This window comes from Hyposmocoma kahamanoa, unplaced genomic scaffold (genome assembly GCF_003589595.1).
Source record: "Hyposmocoma kahamanoa isolate Upper Pololo Valley unplaced genomic scaffold, ASM358959v1 202, whole genome shotgun sequence".
Lineage (NCBI taxonomy): Eukaryota > Metazoa > Arthropoda > Insecta > Lepidoptera > Cosmopterigidae > Hyposmocoma > Hyposmocoma kahamanoa.
In genome coordinates this window covers 15,658,339-15,679,937 of record NW_020653726.1, presented here as the reverse complement: position 1 = coordinate 15,679,937, position 21,599 = coordinate 15,658,339, and the positions used below count along the sequence as shown (strand labels likewise).

Sequence of the window (21,599 nt, the reverse complement as noted above, 5' to 3'; positions counted from 1 at the left end):
TATTCACTCTCGCCTTGAAAGGGTCCAAGTTATACCGTTCAGGGAACTAGTCTGCAGGCAGGGAATTCCACTCCACAGCCTTTCGTCATGTAAGTGATGTAAGTCACACTAAAAGAGCAGCGCCCGGCGGAGCATTTTTGGTGCGAAACTCAAATTGTTTTAATTTTGTTGAAAAGAGTTCAAAGTGATAGAATGTATAGTGCGGGACCGCAAACAGCCGCGAGCCTCGCGACTAGTTCGATGAGGCACCTCGTGCTAGCTCCTCCGGCCGCTGCAGCTCCTGCTCTTTCAGTGTGACTTGACCTGAAATGTGGAAGCGAAACATTTCGTGCGAATCCGTGGAATATTGACAACATAGGGGCAGTGCTACAACTTAATAAACTTTGCTTTTGTCTTTTGTGGCTGTCACAGTTGTATTTACATAGCAGCCTATTTTAGAGCAATAGAGCTCCTTGTGAAAGAGTTCGTCCAGGGACGTATGCCACCTTACCTATTTCTGCCGCCAAGCAGTAATGTTAAATGTGTAAATAATTACTGCGTTCCGATTTTGAAGGACAAGGGTGCTGGTGAAGTTACAGGCACATGGGACTTGTTAACTTAATATGTCTTACGGTGATGGGCGCAGTGGCAGTGCCCCTCAGATCTTTGTGATTTAAAGTTCTGAGTGGCACTGCAACTGTTATGGACAGGTGTGTAGCTTACCCTCAGGCGCACGACTTGTTCGTCCCGTCACTTGATTATAAAAAAAAGCTACTAAATTCGCTACTTTATACAAATATAGCAAACATAACTATAACAAACGAGAATCCAAGTCCAAGTACTATAGATATACAACCGCCTCTGTGGCCGAACGGTCACCGTGCTGGATTACCATGCAGAGGTTCTGGGTTCGATACCCAAACAGGGAGAAATATTTGTATGGCCCACATATTTCTCGCGTAGGTTTAGGTGTAATTTGTGGTTGTCTATGTGTGTGTCCATGGCACCCGTACAGGGTATCTTTAGTGCGGGGCTATGAGTGTTGCGTTAATATATTATTATTATTCTATGATCGGTATATCGACTAAAATTAGTTTTTTTTTGAGTTTCGTGGAAATGAGAGCATCCAAATTTTTAGTTATACTACTTTTTATATATTATTTATTATTGTTCATATTACATTATATTTAAATGTTAATATTACGACATTAATAATATGCAATAAATGATTCTATTGCATTATATTCATTTATTATTCTTAGTAAAGTATTACGAAAAAGTACTACAAGTAAGTTTTGAAGACAACCCCTCACTGATACGTTTGATGTTTCTATACACCACCATCCAATTAAAGTCCCACTACTGGGCTTGGTCTCGTCCAAGGAGAGGGGATTCAGGCCATATTTCAGGGCGCTGGCACAATGCGGATCGGAGATTTTACACGTTTCAATGTGTTGTGACCTGCAGGTTCATCACGATGGTTTCCTTTACCGTCATAGTTAGCAAATCTACAGCTATATATAAATTTATTTTATTATATTTTGTAGAAAATCAAATTCAAATTCGCATTCCAAATTCAAATTCCATTTATTTGCCACAAAAAAAAACATAAAACATACAAATGCAAAATGTAACATATAAATAGTAACTAAAAACACTAAACTATGTCTATGGTTACAGATCTAGAACACCCAGATCAGAACCAAATTAGAAAACTTATTTATTTACTTACTTATTAAACTTTATTGACCACAACACAGAATGGTACAAAAAGCGGACTTAATGCTAAAAGTACTACCAGTCAACCTTTGAGGAAATTTGAAATTCACGAATGCGGCAAATTAATAAAATATTAAATTAATAATTTAATAGTAACACAAATGTAATAAATATATAATCAAATATATAATTACTACTTATTTTCCGGAGCTCCTCATGTAACGCCCATAGTGCTATATAGTGTATTTACTAAGTTTTATTTAAATCGATTAACGGAAAAAGAGTGGAGTAAAACCATAGCTGAATAAGATACGTAGGGTAACTCCATACAAACGTAGCTGCGCGACTTGTATGTGAAAGACTTCGTTCAGGGTGACGGCGCAGTTGCTGTGCCCCTCAGATCTTTGCGATTTAAAGCTCTGAATGGCACTGCAACTGTTATGGACAGGCGTGTAACTCACCATCAGGCGCACGACTTGTTCGTCCCGTCACTTGATATTATAAAAAAAAGAATTTTACTGTATCAACTTTTGTAAACAAAACTCCTCACAAATGAGAGATAACAAGTAAATGGTGGTGATGTTATTACATTTAGACATAATTAATTCTTATTATAAGGTGACTGCACTTAAGGGTTGATGTCCACTGGTCAGAGATATTACCAACACTTGTACGTACCATATTTATTGTTACACACAGCAACGCTCTTAAAAAAAAATCTGATTTACGTTTTTAGAATTACGTAGCCATAAAATAAACAGAAGTGAGACCACGAGAAACAAGTCCCTCCTGGTCCCACTAGTGGGACTAAGAGAAACCGGCAGAATGTCATTCACTTCTATTTATATAGATAGATACTTCACTAACTAATTAGTCGAAAAAACCGTTATGAGAAAAAAAAATACAAAAGCTGCTTAACATAACACAATTCTTTTTTAAACCCGTCATAAAAGAAATAACATAGCCAAAATACGATCATAATTTTATAACTGATTTAGTTCGGAATATTTGTATAATGAAAAATATTAATATACGAGTATTTTTACACTATGTGTAAAATCGTCGAACAGTACAGATATTTTGAAATAAATTGGTTTTAAAATTGTGATCACATTTCGGCTATATTACTTATTTTGTGATATGTGGCTATTGTCCTAGTTGCGCTTAAACGCTTCGGAATGCAATCGCGTGCGTTCTATCAGCAAAGATGAAGTCTTCTCCAACCCGAAAACAGTTTGCAAACGGATATTGTATCAAGCGACGGGGCTTGATACAATATCCGTAATTGTTTTTTTGACCCTTTTTTGTACAAACCTTTTCTTAATAATAAAAATATGAACTTGACGATAAATGTCATTGGTTGACAAAAACTACGAATACTACGGGTGGCCGGTATTGTCTGCCGTTACCTGAACTCATAAGGTGGTAAAATACCTTATATGATGATAGTACGTGTGCTACAGCATGATTATCTTCGATCAGCCGTTGTTATGCCCTGCAGCGACAGTAGCACACCGCCGATGCCGAAGCGGGCTGACCTTAGTCATAGATCATCATGTTCATACTGAACATACATGTTTACTTAGTAAAACGATCGAGTATATAACCAGAAATAGAGACGAAATGTTTTTTAATTTATTTTACAACTATTCTGCCATATCATTACTGTGACAACTGCGCTCCGATTGGCCAGCTCGAGTTCGAAACAACTGACGGGTGTCGTCGACTGTTTCACTTCAAATCGACCAGATAACTTGAGCTTTGCTACTCGTATAATGGACGAAAATTGCAAAATTGCATATTTAATATTTAATATTTGTACACACCGGTCAGTTGTTGGCGCTGTACTATTTCAGTTTTCTAATTTATGATTTCAGCGCAAACGAGACTTGATATTTAAAAGTAGTATAAGGCCCTGCCTGATGAGTTGCCAAGGATGGATGGCCCTTATTTCGTCTCTATTTCTGGTTATATACCCGATGAGTAAAACACATGTGTGTTCAGTATTAACATAACGCTGCCGCAACGTTATAAGTGGGAGCGAACCCTTAACGTATCTTCATACACATCAATAACGTAATAAGGGACAACGGCGCATAAATGCATACTTAGCATATGAGACTTTAATCATATTACGCTTTGTTGCCTTTAGTAGTGGTTGTCACCCAGAAAAATGATGTATTATGTAATAATAAGTGTTATATTTATTATTTTAATTGTTTATAGTTTGTATCATCGGTACGGCTATTTTGGAAGACAGTTGGCAAAAATTCCTGGTCCAAGAAAATGGCCGCTTATTGGAAATGCTTTCGAAGTTATGGGTTTACATCCGGGTAAGACTTATAATAGAAGCTTACAATAATAATACATAACATCGTATCCTTGCTTGGTGTAATAAGGCCCCATGTATAAAATTACGACTTTTGAGGGTAGAGTTTTAAAGGTTCTACGAACGAATTTAGTCGATAATTTTATGCTTGAATAGGAGAGCTATAAAATTTTGCATATACGTAATTTGTTTCATATAATTCGTATTATTTATGACTAATTATTGGAATTGAGGGGGTTAATTTAGCTAAATTAAAGAACATCGTGGACATTTCAAAATGATTATTCCCTGTTAAGTATATACTAAAAAATATTATCTCAAAAAATAATATTATAGTTGTGTTTCTATAGTTGCTTACGTATTTATTAGTTATTATAAATCAGTACAGGGGGCCTACTATGAGCACTTAGAGCAATCCTATTTAGGCCTGTAAGTTGGATTGCCTGTCAAATTTGTACTATGACCTCACAAAAATAATTCACTTTCCATGCAGTTTACGTTCCCCATTCGAAATTCGTTCACCTTTTCTTTCATAGCAAATTCATATCATGACGTGCCATTTGCCATGAAAATGGCGGTCTCATCTGTAAAATAAGCAATTAAAAAAGTTACTCCGTGCCTAACTTTTTCGTGAAAAAATTCGTGAGGTCCACTGATTCGTTCCGTGGCTTAGTTGGTATAGCGTCTGACACGGTATGCTAGAAGACGTCGGTTCGAATGAATTTTTTCTGAGTGTTCGATCTTTGTATTAATAATTATAACAAACTAGTGGAGTAATTTCACAAAAATAATTGAATGTCAATTCAATAAAAATTTAAAATATCTTTTAAGTGTCAGTCAATTATATTGTCAGTTTCATAATTATTTGTTATCTTTATAGGCTATATATAGCCAATTGTCAATAAATAAATACTATTAACTAATGAACGTTTTTTGGAAATTTTAATACAAGTTCCCAATCCTTACAGTATTGTTGACAAATTATTGGCATGAATGTTATTGCAATTTTTAAATGGAATTTTAATCATTTTAATAATTTTATTGACCGAAAATCGTAAAATAACTTTAAAGTAGTGCCAAATTTGACTTTTATGCAATCAATGAAAATGTAGCCTTATCCAACAAAAAAAAAAATCATCGAAATCGGTCCGCAAATTATAATTATATTCGCAAGTTATCGCGTAACATATGTACAAAAAAACATAGTCGAATTGAGAACCTCCTCCTTTTTTGAAGTCGGTTAAAAAAATAAACATGACACGACCTATATTTTGGAATGTTTAGAAAATAAACAGTAAAAAACAGAAATTTTATACGCATTGATAACGAAATGGGTATATCCATGACAAGAAAACGTGCATAAATTCGGTAGATTAACTCCCTCAATTCCGATCCCTTTTTATGACTTTCATGTGATAAATAATAATAGATTCAGTGGTTACTTGGCAAAAATCCTAATTAATAAAAATGGAAGTAAATTAATTTGCTATTTCGCGAATCCAATGAGGGTTAGGTTAAATCGTATAATCCCGGGCGGCGTCGTGGTGAATGTTCACCGATCCCACGGCGCCGACTCAACCGGCGAGAGGGAAACCCGGGGGGGTTTTAGTGGGGTAGGTCCTCCAGTCTGGAGGGAGAGTCCCCACATAACCCCTCAGTCTCCCTGGGCTCAGGGGTATCCATAAAGATTTCCCCCCCGTCAAAAAAAAAAGGTTAAATCGTATAAAATAGGTGCGCTAATGTTGAATGTTTTTTTCATGAACTTCATTTGCGTTAGCTGCATGACCACACCTTCTCTCCGCATAAAATTAATAAAATAAACAACATAGCCGGAACTACAGTCACAAATACCACCACCAAAATTATACCCCACGCGTATTTCACCTGCTCAGGGGTATTGATTGTAGTTGTGTGTTTGAGAGATTTGAGAATACGTAAAAGCATGAAAAAATATTCAACACAAGTGCAGTTTCTTCTTTTTGTTTCTATGGCATAGATACTATTATTGTTTAGATGCAATTACAAACACATCACTTAATACCCTAGCTTACATCAGTTAATTTGTTTTTAAGTCTTCTCTTCTCGTTAGTTAATTTTTTAAATAATTCCTCGGGGTAACCCGTCTATTTATACAGTTTTCTGAAATAATTAGTTTCTGTTTCTCACGTTTCCATATTAAATCTTCTAAAATAAATCCTTGAGGTACTCCTTTGTATAAAACGACGGGGTACCTGAAATAACTATTTAATTATTTTTTTATTTTATTTTAATTTCAATTAAATAAAGGTCTGGATTTATTTTAGAAAACTGTACTGATTTTTAAAATAATCCCCGTTTTTATATAATTCTTTTAGGTATCCCCGACCTTTATTTAGTTGACAATAATTTAGGTATGCCGTCTTATTTATACAGTCGTCTAAAATAATTCCATTAAGCATGTCGTCTTATTATAAAGTTTTGTAACATAATACCTTAAATGACATCATCTAAAATAAGTACAAATGAACAAAAAAAAATGTAATAAATAAATCCGAAATATCTAAACATATTGTGTATTTGAATAAAAGCAAAAAAGAAGTGTCTAAATGCGTATGGCTAGGCGCTACCATTGAAGATAATGAAAAATCATCGGAATATCTGCTTTTAACCTTTCAGAGAAAGCTTTCCAATTTTTAAGACACTCGCGTCGTAAATACGGACGAATTCATCAATTGGGTGCAATTAATATAACAATTATTACTATTTGTGAACCAAAAGATGTAGAGGTAAGTTTAAATTATATATAAAAATTTATTGATTCTACATATATTTAATAAATACGTCATAACGCTATAGTCACCTTGAACTCTATGCAAACGCCGTAACGTATCGTTTAGAGTATGTCGCACTACGGTGGGCAATGATATTTTCATCACTTCTAGCCACGGAAGAAAACGCACACAAACAAATGATAAACACTACGAAATCTTGATAATGATTGGTCATAGTTTCTAATTTAAAAAGATGTAACAAATTCTGGATTGTTAATATAATTTAAACTTTACCCGGTCGCTATATCGTTGAAAGTTCAATAACTGTACTGCAAGCTGTATTATAACTTTTTGATTATAATTTGAAATTTTATTCAACATGCTGCCATCTAGCGGCCAGAAGCTCGACTACGACAAACGATTAACATCTGAACGAATTGAAAGTAATATCATCTCGACAGCAGATGTCTTCTTTAGCGCACACATTACATAATTAATCTTATTTCGATCAATTCAGTGTAAAATTAACAAAACACTCATGAAGCATTTTTTCGTTAAACTTTTGTTCTCTACTATCGTCGAAAATTTGAGGTGTTTACTTAGTTCTCCAAAGATAAAACTCGACCATATTGCATTGGGATATTTTTTTACTTTCGTTTGTTAGAGTACAAAAAATCAATTCGATAAATAGAAAATTTATTAAAATAAGACTTACCGATGATATGAAATACTGCTGAGGGTAATATTTTTGCTGCGGTTATCATTTTTGCAATCCAAAACTGCACAATAAGTCATTTTTCTGCGATGTTAGAGAACTTGGTCGAAAGAATGACACATCCATACCATACAAAGCGAAAATGGCGGATTGCGCTCAAGTTGGTCAACGAGACCTACTGTGGGCACGCGTCAGACGCTAACTAACCACTTCTACAGTATTTATTGTTCAGTGCTTCTGGCTATGGCTAATCAAAACCTAAGGTACGTTAAAGTAGAAAAAAAGAAATATTGTACCTTACGACATTTACATAGTGTTCAAATTTAATAAATATAATGTATAAATTAATAAAATGTATTTAATTTATTAAGTTATTAGTAGCAGTAGAACTCCTTCTGAAAGAGTTCGTTCCAAGGAAGTACTGTTTGCTACCTTACCTTTTTTTTGCCCCTAAGCAGTAATGTAAGCATTACTGCGTTCCGGTTTTGAAAGGTAAGGGTGCTGATAAAATTACAGACGCATGGAACTTGTCAACATATGTCTCAGAGTGACGGGCGCAGTGACAGTGCCCCTCAGATCTTTGCGTTTTAAAGCTCTGAATGGCACTGCAACTGTTATGGACAGGCGTGTTGCTTACCACCTGGCCCACGACTAGTTCGCCCCGTAACTTGGTGCGATAAAAAAGTATAGATGAAACATTATTTAGATTAAATAATAGGTTCCAAGGAAGCAGTCTACTCGCAGCAGAAGAATCGAAGTATGCAAGGCAAAAAATATACACCGTTATTTATAAAATACAAACAACCTTGCAGGACTATATAACAAACATAATAAAGAACTACTTTTGTTACATGACTTTCCAAAAAACATAATAAATTTATCAAAAAAGATACTTTTAAGTTTTTGTTGTACTAACTGACAATTTTTAGCTCTGTATTTGGTAGTAAAGGTAGAATTCCGATGTCGGCGACCACTGTGACTGGCGACAGCGACTGGTGATGGCAAGGCGGTCGCATACCTGATCGCCTGTCGCCTGACGAACAATATCTTACGGATCCAAGCGACCGCGACCGTCCGCCAATCTTCCCGTAGTTTTCATACGATTCGGTTGCATTCTGGTGCTTAATACAATTATGTCGAACTATTCATCCTCAACCAGAAAAAGAGTTACACAGCAGTTATTGAAGGAAAACGAAAACGACGATGGACTCATTTTGCCAATTTCTTCCCATATACATATTTTCTATTATTATGTTATCTCTATATCTCACGAATCATATACGCTGGGTTTTTAGATACTGAATCTACTAAGAGTTCGTCGTCAACAAACGGGACGAGCGGTGGCACTGCTACTGGAGCACCGTGTGTCGCTGTCGCCGGTCGCGCGGTCGCCGGTAGCGCGGTCGGCAACATCGGAATTTTACATTAACTTCAAACGTGCAAGTGTCCTCTCCGATGACTCCCACTTTCTCTTGTTACCGAAAAAAGTTATCACTATTTAGTTAGATCGATCCATTTAAAAATATATATTTTTATATGAAAGTAAAATCAGAAAATTATTGAAAAACATGTAACAAAAGTTGTTGTTTATGATGTTAGTAATTTATATAGCTATTAATGATTATAACAAACTAGTGGAGTAATTTCACAAAAAATAATTGAATATCAATTCAATAAAAATTTAAAATATATATAGTCTTGAGAGGCAGTTAATGTTTAACAAATAACTCTGTATGTTTTACTTACTTTTTAAATTTGTTGAATATCACCATGTTTGACCACCATGATATTTAATTATTTTTGTGAAATTACTCCACTAGTTTGTAATATAAAAACCGTGCCAGACAAATATGGCATGGAAGACGTTGGTTCGAATCCAGCCGGATTGAAGGAATGTTTTCTGAATGTTCGATCTTTGTATTAAATTGTTAACTCAGTATGTTATATCAGATTTTTATTGAATTTCATCACGTTTTATTTACCACCGTGATATTATATATTTTTTATTGAAATAACTCCACTAGTTTTTTTTTATAATTATTAATAGAAAGAAAAGTTCTAAAGACCCAACAGGACATTGAAAGCGTTCAAAGTCGAAAAAACCTAAAAATACAAAGATTTATAATTGACACATAGAAGAATTTCATCGACCTGCTGATTGAACCTGTAGCTCAGTTGGCAAAGCCACGCTACGTTACAGCGTGGTCGCAGGTCCTGACGGTTCGAAAGAATGTTTCTTTGTAATCGATATTTGTATTTATAATTGTAACACTGTATTTGTTTTTTTTTTCAAATCAGACAGTGTTATCCACAACACGCTACAACGAGAAACAGACTCCATACAATTTCTTAAATTCTTGGCTTGGTGATGGACTGCTCATTAGCAATGGTAACTGATGTTTGCTTTTAATTTTTTTTAAGTACTATACAATCCGTATTCGCATATTTTGTAGCCATAATTGACATTTTGTTGATTTTTCTTATATTTATATTTTTCCTAACCTATTGTCATTCAACTGATCCATGGATAATAAATCACGATGCTTAATACATTATTGTACCCAGATATATGCAGCCTTGATTCATACAGAGTTATTAGTAACATACAAACAACCTCTCAGGACTGTGTTACTAACTATATATATATATATATATATATATATATGTATATGTATAGTTAGTAAAATATATATATGTATATATATATATATATATATGCTGTACCGCTGTATTCAATGGGTATTTCACATATTTTATATCAACTGAACTAAACAGAACACGTAGACTATGCGATGTACATTTTTCAAATAGCATTAATTGCGTTTGTAAAAAGATTAATCCGGAAATAAAACCAGGGTCCCTGCCACTCGACCCGAGCCAAATAAACCGTATTAGTACGGAAAAATTTTTAATTCGATATGAGGTAATATTGACTCTTAAATGCTAAGTTTTTACAAAACATAAGAAGTTAACCGTGACTATGGGACCTGTAAAGGGCCCGAAATGTTAGTCTGAAAAAACAAATATACACGATTAAGAGTGGTTACACACATTCGTGAAACACGCGATTGCATCGCTACACTTGCGATTTATAGGCAATTGCATCGATGTAAACGCGCGACTGCATCGATACAAACGCGCGATTGCATCGATGCAATCGCCTATAAATCCCAAATGTAGCGATGCAACCGCGCGTTTATATCGATACAGTCGCGCGCTTGCATCGCGTTTGCATTGCATCACTGCTTAAACTCGCGCGCGTGTGTAAAGGTAGACTAGTGACTGCATCGCTGCATAAAGTGGCCGTGTGTAACCGCTCTTAGTTGTACCATCTGACGCTTTTAGATTTGTTGTTATTTTACAGATAACCTGTGTACTATTTTAAATACGACGTATTTCCTTCACTATATAGGTACGCTGCTGTGCAGCTGTTGTTTATATACTTACTTCAACATTCAAACGAAAACTTTGTAGGTGACAAATGGAAGCAACGTCGCAAACTTTTAACACCAGCCTTCCATTTCAATATCCTAAAGGGCTTCGCCTCCACGTTCAACGAACAGACGGAAAAGCTCCTTACCAAAATCGAAAAGCTAATCCAAGAGGAGCAGGTCGATGTATTGTCTCACATATCCAAAGCTACACTGAATATAATGTGTGGTAAGTAGCTCATAAACCATTTGCGAAGCGAGAACCTATGCAGCAAGTTTGCGTGCTTGGGTTGGCACTTGATAAAATAGATCCAAGTTTCCCAAAGTGGTTCACCCGATCACCTGGAAACCTATGGGACGATCCAAGGAATCTGTGGTAAGTAAAAAATATTTTAAGGGTGTGTGAAAAGTTGACGGGGCTCCGCGAAAAATCCATCATTTAAAAAAAAAAATTAAAAGCAATATTTCCCGCATGACCACGTTCAGTATTTTAGTAGATTTTATTATACCGTAGAAGTCAATTTACTAACTCATGACTAACTTCATTTTATGGTAAAAGGTCTCTGACTGAAATATGGATGTTTTCCACTGGCAAGGCGTACGAGACGAGAATTGAAATCTTACCAGCCTATTTTCACCAAAAATTGCCATTAATAGCTGTCACAAGCTCGCAATTAATAACAATAATTAATCGCGACCCTCGCGAGCTCGTGCGAGATCGCGCTGTGGTTGTGAATGAATGTGAAGATTAGTGCTTTTTAGTTCGTCTAGCTATAAAATCGAAAAGTATCATGTCCCGTAAATCATTATTATATACGTACATGTCAATGAAAGAAGAATGAGATGAAACCATATTTTTTAAATCTCAAATCATACGTAACCCACCAGTGGAAAAACACTTTAAGTCTGGGAACCACTGTAATAAGTTATTGGAGCTTACCGCTTCATATAGTAATTTGGTTAATACCTTTGCAGAAACTTCAATGGGTACCACACTTCATGAATACACCGAAGCAGTAGCAAACAAATACGTAAAAGCCCTACACCAATTAGGGCAGGTCTTAGAAATGCGATACATTAAAGTTTGGTACCACTTCGATTGGTTATATAGACTTAGTTCGTTTGCAAGAACTGAAAAGAAATTGGTCCAATATCTCCACGCATTTACTAAGAAAATCATACAAGAAAGAAAAGATTATAGACATAGCAATGTTGTTGTAACAGCAGATTGTATGGTCTATGATAAACATCGTTTAGCTATGTTGGATCTCTTACTTGAGAATGAAAAAGTTGGTAAAATAGACATGAATGGTATTAGAGAAGAAGTTGACACCTTTATGTTTGAGGTAAATAATTTTACATCACATCATTTTATTTAAAAACATTTGCGTTATCATTGCGTCTTTTCGATTTTATGATATTTCAAAATTTGGACTTTTTTCACTCTCCTTTTTTTTTCACTTTTTTTCAAATGCAATCTTTAGATAAAAAGCAAGGCTTTTAGATAAATTTTAAATTAATCATAATTTAAAATTTTAACGTTCTTCATTTGTTTTCGTTAAGGTTAATTTTGCCGTCTCAAGTGTCTCAAGTCTCGAAGTGGCATAGTTGTGTTGATGGCGTGCTATATATTTTGAGTAAACATTTTTTTAACTTTAAATTCTCTTATATAGAATGGAAATTTCATACTTAAATCTCAATTAACTTACTGCCTAATGTCGACAGGGTCACGACACGACAGCAATGGCATTAAGCTTTATGATAATGCGAGTGGCGAATGAACCTGATGTGCAGGTAAGTCTATGTTCCCAAAAACTTAAGTGGATTTTTTTATATAATATCAAGTGACGGAACGAATAAGTGGTGCATCTGTAAATAAGCTACACGAATGTCCATAACAGTTGCAGTGCCACTCAGAGCTTTAAATCGCAAAGATCTGAGGGGCACAGCCACTGCGCCCGTCACCCTGAGACATAAATTGACAAGTCCCATGCCTGTAATTTCACTAGCACTCTTACACTTCAAAACCGGAACACAGTGGCGGCAGAGATAGGTAAGGTGGCAGTAGTTCTCTGGACGAACTCTTTCACAAGGAGCTCTACTACTACACTATGGATATGTATAAATAAATGCTTTAAAGCTAAATCTTGTCCTCCAGCAAGTTGTTATTCTGTAACTGCGTAGATTGAACAACTGAAATTTAAACTTAATGTTTTCATTATCTGTCATATTTCGTATTATTATGAAATCTAGTGGATGTGGTGTAGGGAATTCCCTACACTATGATCAACAACAAATCCATTCCAAGGCGTTGCTATTACCTAGGGAACCTATTTAGAAAAGCTTATTTCCCAAATTGATCCTACCAAAAATCTCACCCGGAACCTTCTCATTTAGCGCACACAGTGCTAGACACTGGACTTTCGAGGTCATCAACACTAATGAATAGTGGAGAAAACAACATAGTTTTATTGGCTAGTCTCTACCCCTTACCGTCTTTGTCATCCACGCTTACTTTCACATTTATACAAATCATTCCGTAAATCAAATCATCAGCTTACACGCATCCACTGCTGGACATAAGCCTCCCCTTGAACACGCTAACTCTTCCGGTCTTGTGCCGCCTTGGGCCACCTTGCTCAGGTCGTCCCACACTACGTTTTCCTTGACGTGGTCGCCATTCCAGAACAAGTCTGCTCCATCGGCGATCAGCCCTTCTGCAGACAAGCCCACTGCCACTTAAGCTTACTGATTTTGCGAGCTATGTCGGTCACTTTAGTTCTCTGACATATGACATCGTTAGGGATTCGGTCCATTAGAGAAACCCCAAGCATAGCTCGCACCATCGCACGCTGAGCGACCTTGAAATAGTGGATGAGGCCTGTTGTTAACGTCCACGTCTCGGCTGCGTAGCACATAACTGGTAGAAAGCACTGGTTAAATGCCTTAGTTTTTGGCTTTGCGGGATTGACGACCTGAAGATGTGGCAAGCTTCCCAAATGCCGCTCAACCTAAACGAATTCTCCTGTCGGCTTCCTTTTCGAGGTTGTGCTTGCCAAGCTGGATATTTTGGCCAAGGTAGACGTAATTGTGCACGACCTCAAGTTTTCGTTTCTTATTCCGTAAATATCTCCTATGCAATTATAGAAAGAAAATAAAAAAAGTCAGAGTATAATAAATGACGAATTGTTACAAATTTTCCGATGCTCTTCTTTGTCATCGACAGTGACAACTCCAGAAGTTCAAAAGTGACCAACAACACAATCCAACAAGACTCAAAAGTGCATTCAGAAGGAAGCTAATTCCGTTACAAAACATAATTCCCTCAAGTCTACTGATCGGTCACCTAAAATACGTACCCTCCACGTGTATGTATTTTAAGTGTACTTTACATATATCTTATCAATTCTGGCTATAGTAATCAACAATGTAAGTAAAAAGAATATCAATCTACTTATCCACAACTGTAATGGTACAGAACATCTGCACTCATTTGACCCTTTAAAAGTGGAACGCAGTAATGCTCGCATTTACTGTTTGGTGGCAGAAGTAGAGAGGCGGAAAGGTGGCAGTACTTCCCTGGACGAACTCCTTAATAAGGAGATCTACTGATTCGTAGTATATTACATAAACTAAAGGAGATAAACATTTCAGAGGAACTTAAACGACGAATTATCACAAATTTTCGGATGCTCTTCTCGTTCGCCGACATTGGAAGACCTAAATGCTATGAAGTATCTAGAATGTTGCATCAAGGAGTCCCTTCGGTTGTACCCCAGCGTTCACTACATGGCGAGATACTCGACTGAGGATATTGTGCTGAGTATGTATTCATTTCTTTATATTTAAATAGCCTAAACTCCAGGCTGTGATTACTAATTCGTGTTTCCAGGTTTCTACTTCCAGTTTTGCCACTTCGTTAAAATTCCCGTCGTAACAAATTAACCTTTCGAATGAGTTTTGTGTTCAAATTGCCTTTTGGTCATATTATGTAGACCGTTCTTTATACGATTACGCGGTGAGCCGTTGGTTTTTACATTTAAGTTACGTTTATCTGTAACCGACTTCAAAAAAAGGAAAGGAAAGGAGGTTCTCAATTCGACTGCATGTTTTTTTCTTTTTTTTTGTATGCATGTTACGCGATAACTCCGGCTTTTTTTCTGTAATTGTGATTTGTGAGCTGATTTTGATGATTCTTTTTTTAGGAAATGAAACTATTTTTCCGGATTTAAATCGCGTATATTTATTTAACAAACCGACGTTTCGGGCCCTTTACAGGTCCCATGGTCACCTGTAAAGGGTAATAGTTTCATTTCCTATGTATAACAATCGCGAAACCCTAAGAACTCGATTCTTTTTTTGTTGGACAGAGGGTACGTCAGATGTGGTCTCATTTAAATTTGAAGAAAATATTCCACCTCTAAGAGTGGCTAAACTGGGGATGAATGACTTTTGAAGTCGGTTTTTTAACTCTACTGTTTTTGATATTGTTATCACTAAAATTGAGTCTTATTATCCATGTGTGCACACTCAAGTGCATGTGAATAATGTATATGATTGATACCTTCAATATGTTTGGCCCGACACAGTGAAACTATACTTATTTTATTACATGTCAACTTTCTATACAACCTGTGTTTTGAGTACTAGGTATGTGTTATTTGCATTGACTTACAAATAAATGGACGACGGGTCTAATACAAAAACCACGAAAAAAATGTCCCAAGTCAACCTATTCGAAATTTAAATTGTAAGTATCGCGCTGTCAGTAGAACAAATGAAGACTAAAGCGGAGTGTCGCGCTCTGTATACGATTTTAGCGCCTTAAAAGTGCGGACACTTTTTAGCGCGGACCCGACGTCCATATAATTGTAAGTCAATGGTTATTTGTTATGAATTATGAACAATGGTCGGAAAAAGGTCTTCCACATATATAGATACATGTATAGACATAGCTACAAGGAGCGACATAGCGTTGTTAAAACCACCATATATTAATTACATTTTCGAATTCCGGATTTGTTTGGATACCACTTTCCACTTAACATCAGGTGGAGTGGAGTCATTTGCCTGTCATGTATAAAAAAAAAAAAAAAAAAAAATCCGTTTTACTGTATCGTAAGACAAACTACTAACCCAGGAAGTCGAAGTTGAATTTGAATGTAATTCTAATAGTGCCTTGTTAAAAAGTGCAGTATATAACAGACAGCCTTGTTGCCGATCCGGCAATGTGACCGTCAATCTGCGAGGTTCGGTGTGGTATTTAAAGCTAGGAAGGGGCGGAGAGCGTTATTCTCGTTACTTTTTTATTCTTTATATGGCACCATTAGAATTACTTTAAAATCTAACTTCGACTTCCTAGGTCAATAGTTATTTGTCTTACAATTCAGTAAAACCATTTCCGGAAATCCGGAATTAGAAAAGGTAATTAATTAACATATAGTGGTTTTAACAACTCTATGTTGCTCCTATCTATATACTGTGGAACACCTTTTTCCGACCATTGGTTACGAGCTATGAGCTGTGAGCTGTGGCCTACGAGTTATGAGTTTTGTGTTATGAGACGTACTTAGTGCACATCGTCCTTATCGTACTTGTTGCATAGACATGAGGCTTACTCTGTCCGGCTCAAACTAATTTAATATCGATTAGCATGTAACCCATTCTAAATGAATGTAACGTTAAACTGTGGTTCTCTTTTACAGGTGGCTTTACGATACCCCCGGGCGTAGTCTTGCACATTGCGATTTACGATATACATCATGATCCCGAAATTTTTCCGAATCCCGAAGAATTTATCCCTGAAAGATTTCTACCAGAGAATTCTGTGAAACGTCATCCATATTCTTATATACCATTCAGTGCTGGTCCAAGAAACTGCATTGGTAAGTCGTACATTATTATTAGAATCTTTAAAGAGTAGATATGGAACTCTTTAACGTTAAGGCCACAAACTGGACGACAGTGAGAGACGCCAGGGACGTGGTGGCAAAAGGGATGCGGGCGGCGCGCGGTCGACTGTGTAAACACGCCTTTACAATCTCATGGCCAGCGCAACTGATAGAAGGCAAGGCAGAGGACATTAAATTTTCCAAAGTATGTTTTATATGTATGTGACACAAATCTCGCAATCGATATCTTTTTAAACTACATAAGTCCCATTTTTGTTTGTTGTAAATAAAAGACACTACATTGCATACGCTTATCACTGCATGTATGTATCAAATGAATTATTTAAGTATTTTATAAATATAAGAGAACACACCATACTACATTACAGAAATATATACGTAATTTATTTTAGTTTAAACGCGACACACACGTCCGGTACTCACTCGGTTTTAAGGTCCACTGAAAACACAGCCTTTTCCCGGCGGTGATATTAGCTGAGTGGATCCTATTACATACGCCACAGCCGCACACATGACATGTACTTAGTACAACAATAGTGTTGACTAGCTTTGTGGTCGCTTAATTATTTATTACTAAGATTTAATTTTAATTAATTTTATTTAGTTTTGTTTTGTTATTCTATTTTCTGTTTCTATTAATTTAGTTCTGTTTTATTTTTTATTTTTTTTTACTTTTTATTTTTTAATGTGTATTATTGTGTTGTGACGTTATGTAATAAATGGATTCTATTCTATTCTATTCTATTCTTATATAATTATTAATACAGAGATCGAACACGCAGAAAGAAATTCCATACATACCGTGCCAGACGCTATACCAACTAAGCCACGGAACGAACCAGCGGACCACACGAATTTTTCTATGAGGTTGTTGTCGCGTCTTTGTATTTGGTTTTTTAATGACTTTTTAGTCGTAGCGCCATCTATGACAAATCCATAAAAGTTTTGTCTATTATTTTGTATTAATAAATAATCATAACAAACTAGTGCAGTAATTTCACAAAAAAAGAATTGAATATTAATTCAATAAAAATTTACAATATGTTTCATATTTTAATATTTTAATAATTGTATTTTAATTTTATAACATATTGATATTTTTTTTATTAGTAACTTTAATTTAATTTTTAATTCTATTTATTGTTTTCCAAAGTTTATGAAATGTGTAATGTAATGGGATTCATGCTTAAATAAATAATTGAATTATTATTATTATACCATTACAATTTAAATGGGCTATTTCAATGTTCTGAGACGAAGAGAGTTGCAATATATACTTTATTTAAATTGAAATAGCATAATATATACATTGCTAAAGTTGATGTCCTCTACCTCCTTATTGTAAGTCACGTTCAATTAGTTTCGTTAACTTATTGTTAACGTAAACTAAGTATTATTTCGTTAACGTAAACTTATTGTTACCTCTGACAGTAAGTCAACTAAAGCCTCACTACGAATTGTTAAATGTATGGGAGCGTATAACGTTAAAATTTGGATTTTATTAGTTTAATTTTTAAAAAGTTGTTATGTCGTTTTACTCATTAAGTAACGTGCTTTCGATATCAGTGAAATGTTTTTTGATATCTCTTCTATTTACGAAATATTCGCCAGGATACACTTAACGATGACATTCTGTATAAAGGACGTAGATATCACAAACTGTTTTTAGCGAAATACACGTTTTAATTTACACACTATAAGGAATAGAGTAGAATGTGTGTATTAATATATAAAGAACTTATAAATGACAAATCCCTAACTTCAATATCAAATTTTTGCAATTTGTTTATTTGTTTTGACGTTATTCAAATTATTATGACCAATGATTTTTTTGCTTATAAAAGATATATAAGAGATATATAATAGTAATAATCACAAAATAATAGTATTTTGACAAATATTTAAATTACTGACAGTCTTATTAAATCCATACACGCTCATGGCGATAATTATATAAAAAAACATGTTACGCCTGGTTTAGTCTCAAATTGGAATGTGTTACTTCAGTTACATAGATATCGTTGAGTAAACGTAGTAATACCTACACTTAGACTTTAAGACGACCTCCATGGTCGAATGGCTTGTCTGGCTTTGTTTTCACGGTGTCATCTTTAGGGTCCCGGGTCGATCCCCGGCCGGGTCAGTGTAGAAGACTAACTTTTCCATATTGCCTGGTGTCTGGGTGTTTGTGTAATTGTCGTTGTTTTCGATTTCAATGATAATAATAACGCACACAATGATACACGTGGTTTAGTTCTTACTTTGGAACAGAGCAACGTATGTGAAGTCATTTAATATTTATTTATACCTTTGTTAAGTCGTATGCCTTAGCGCCCAATTACACAATGCGAAAGTTACCGCGCGGCCGCTGCGCGGCGACCGCCCAGTTACCGCGTTTTCACGTACCTTAATGGCGAATCTGAATTCTATTTACTAGGCAACAACATTTGAATTCCTCGCCGCGTAGACTAGACTCACTCGCGCGCCCGGGACTCTCATTTAAGTCAAAACGTAAAAGCTAAACAAATAGAGAGTATTTTTCCATGACAGTTAGATGCACGAGGTCGCTGCTAGGCGACCACGCGCCTCCGCGCGGCGTGAGCGCGGTAAAATTCGTATCGAATAAACACGCCTTTATAATGTTTGGCTGGACATAATGAAACTATACTTCTTTGTACATATCAATTACCTTTTTTGTTGGCATACTATGTAAAAAAAATACGCAAATAACCTTACAAAATTATCCTATAGGTCAAAAATTCGCCATGCTACAAATGAAGACAATAATGTCAGGATTGTTGCGAAAATTCCACCTGGATCCAGTCACGAAGACGCAAGACGTGGTCCTAATGGCCGATATGGTGTTGAGGTCGAAGGATCCCTTGTATGTCAAGTTTCGACCGAAAGAGATGACCGAGCACTAACACAATTTATTGGAAACTGTATCCGTAGTGATAAAGCCACTGAGGGGAATAAACTTTCGATAGACGGATATGTCTTATAGTTTTAATTTTAAAGTATGATTTTATCTTATATATGTATATATAAGATAAAATTTTGCCAAAAATGACTGAATTGTGAATGTTACGACGTTCTAATGATTATTAATAGCGTTTTTATCTTTTTTGTTCTTATTTTGACAGTTGGCCTACAAGTATCGAGATCAATTTTCATTCATATACATTTTAATAAAAATAGCCAGATTTGATTATCGATATTGAATTAAAATTAAATAACTTTAAAATATGTCTCCTTTTTATATTTTTCATAACATAGTTCTGAATACAGTGTAAGTATGTATGAACTTACAAAAATTGACAATTCAAATGAAACAAGTTATACCACAAACGTGACCAATATTCGTAGTCGATAGCCGATCGATAGAACATTTGTCGACTGTAATCACTAGTAATAAAAATAATAAACTGTCATTTTACTCCGTCTTCAAAGAAGACAGACAGGTTATAAAAAACCTTTCATTCGATTTTTATTATATAAAAACTTTATAATACATTTTTTTTGTCTATACACATATCATAAACTGTCTATAATGTTATAAAAAACCGCAAATTACGACAAGCATAAAGGCAAACAGTTTTGTTAGAACAAATTTCTTATCTGTGAAAATGTTTATTTATTATTACATTCAAATTTCGAACATCTCTGAAAAACAAACAATTTGATTTGACCTCAATTCTAATATCAGTCGAGATGAAGTTTTATTCGAAATGAAATGTCAATAGCAAACAATTTTGACAATTTCACACGTTACTTGATATCGAACGATATAATACTTGGGGCCGATTGTAGTTTGTCTATGAATTAAAAATGAAAACTACGGTTGTGTGAGAAACGTTTTTATTTGCCGCCATTTCGCCAGTCGTAACATGCGGTTCCTGAACACATCACAGAGAACTTACAATAAAATATGTGTAGCTAAAGCAGTGTATGTAACAGTCACATAAACTACTATTATGACACTAAGCGACAGGACGAGCAAGTCATGCTTTAAATCCTACAGATTTGAGTGGCACTACCATCACGCCCGTCACCCTGAGACATAAGTTGACAAGTCCCATGTACCTGTAATTTCACCACCACTTTTCAAAACCGGAACGCAGTAATACTTACATTACTGCTTGGCGCTAGAAATAGGTGGTAGTACTTCCTGGACGTGTTTGTTACAGATCATAAATGAAATATTGTTACATTTATACCTACTGTGTTTTTGTGCCAGATCTTTGTAAATTAAAGCTCTGAGTGGTACTGTAACTGTTAGGACAGGGGCGTCGCTTACCATCAGGCGCACAACTTGTTCGTCCCGTCACTTAATTATTATTATAAAAAAGTATGATAAGTTCACTAAATTGTTCATTATGTCGCTGGAGATAGGTAACTCACTAAAGTACCATAATCTAAGTAAGATTTTTAACTGTAAGATCTTGTAATTATGTAGATAAGTTAATTTTTTAAATAAACAGTTCAAATTTTAATTTTTTTTTCGTGACCTTATACTAACTGAGAAAAGGGATGATGATTTTTAAACCGCTAAACAGACGTTCATCAAACTCGCACCTCTCGTGGAAGAATGGCATAAGTGAAATTATGTCAAAAATATTAATTGCTCCATTGTTCACAGAAAAATGTCGATAGAGTTACAAGAATTAGAGAGAATGTGGGTTATATTTTATCTGTATCCAATGGAACAATTTAAACATTTTTGACACAAGTTCTAAACATAGTGGAGAACTCCCCGTTTTTGGG

The 21,599-nt window shown here is 35.3% G+C and overlaps 1 protein-coding gene across 1 annotated transcript; it reads left to right on the top strand.

Moving 5' to 3' along the window:
* Window positions 1–3,885: 3,885 nt before the first annotated feature.
* LOC113226764 (cytochrome P450 4c3-like) lies at window positions 3,886–19,936 on the top strand. Its single transcript, XM_026459496.1, has 9 exons — window positions 3,886–4,031; window positions 6,683–6,792; window positions 9,791–9,881; window positions 10,967–11,152; window positions 11,899–12,269; window positions 12,649–12,717; window positions 14,578–14,746; window positions 16,629–16,808; window positions 19,587–19,936. Exons 1-9 carry the CDS (start codon window positions 4,016–4,018, stop codon window positions 19,757–19,759), a joined length of 1,365 nt encoding a protein of 454 aa, XP_026315281.1. The 5' UTR covers window positions 3,886–4,015; the 3' UTR covers window positions 19,760–19,936.
* The last annotated feature ends 1,663 nt before the right edge of the window (window positions 19,937–21,599 follow it).

Bases quoted from the DNA above. Each gene is read 5' to 3' on its own strand.
- LOC113226764 (XM_026459496.1), top strand. The intron at 9,882-10,966 runs GTAACTGATGTT...AAAACTTTGTAG, and splicing joins TGGACTGCTCATTAGCAATG to GTGACAAATGGAAGCAACGT. The intron at 11,153-11,898 runs GTAAGTAGCTCA...ATACCTTTGCAG, and splicing joins TACACTGAATATAATGTGTG to AAACTTCAATGGGTACCACA.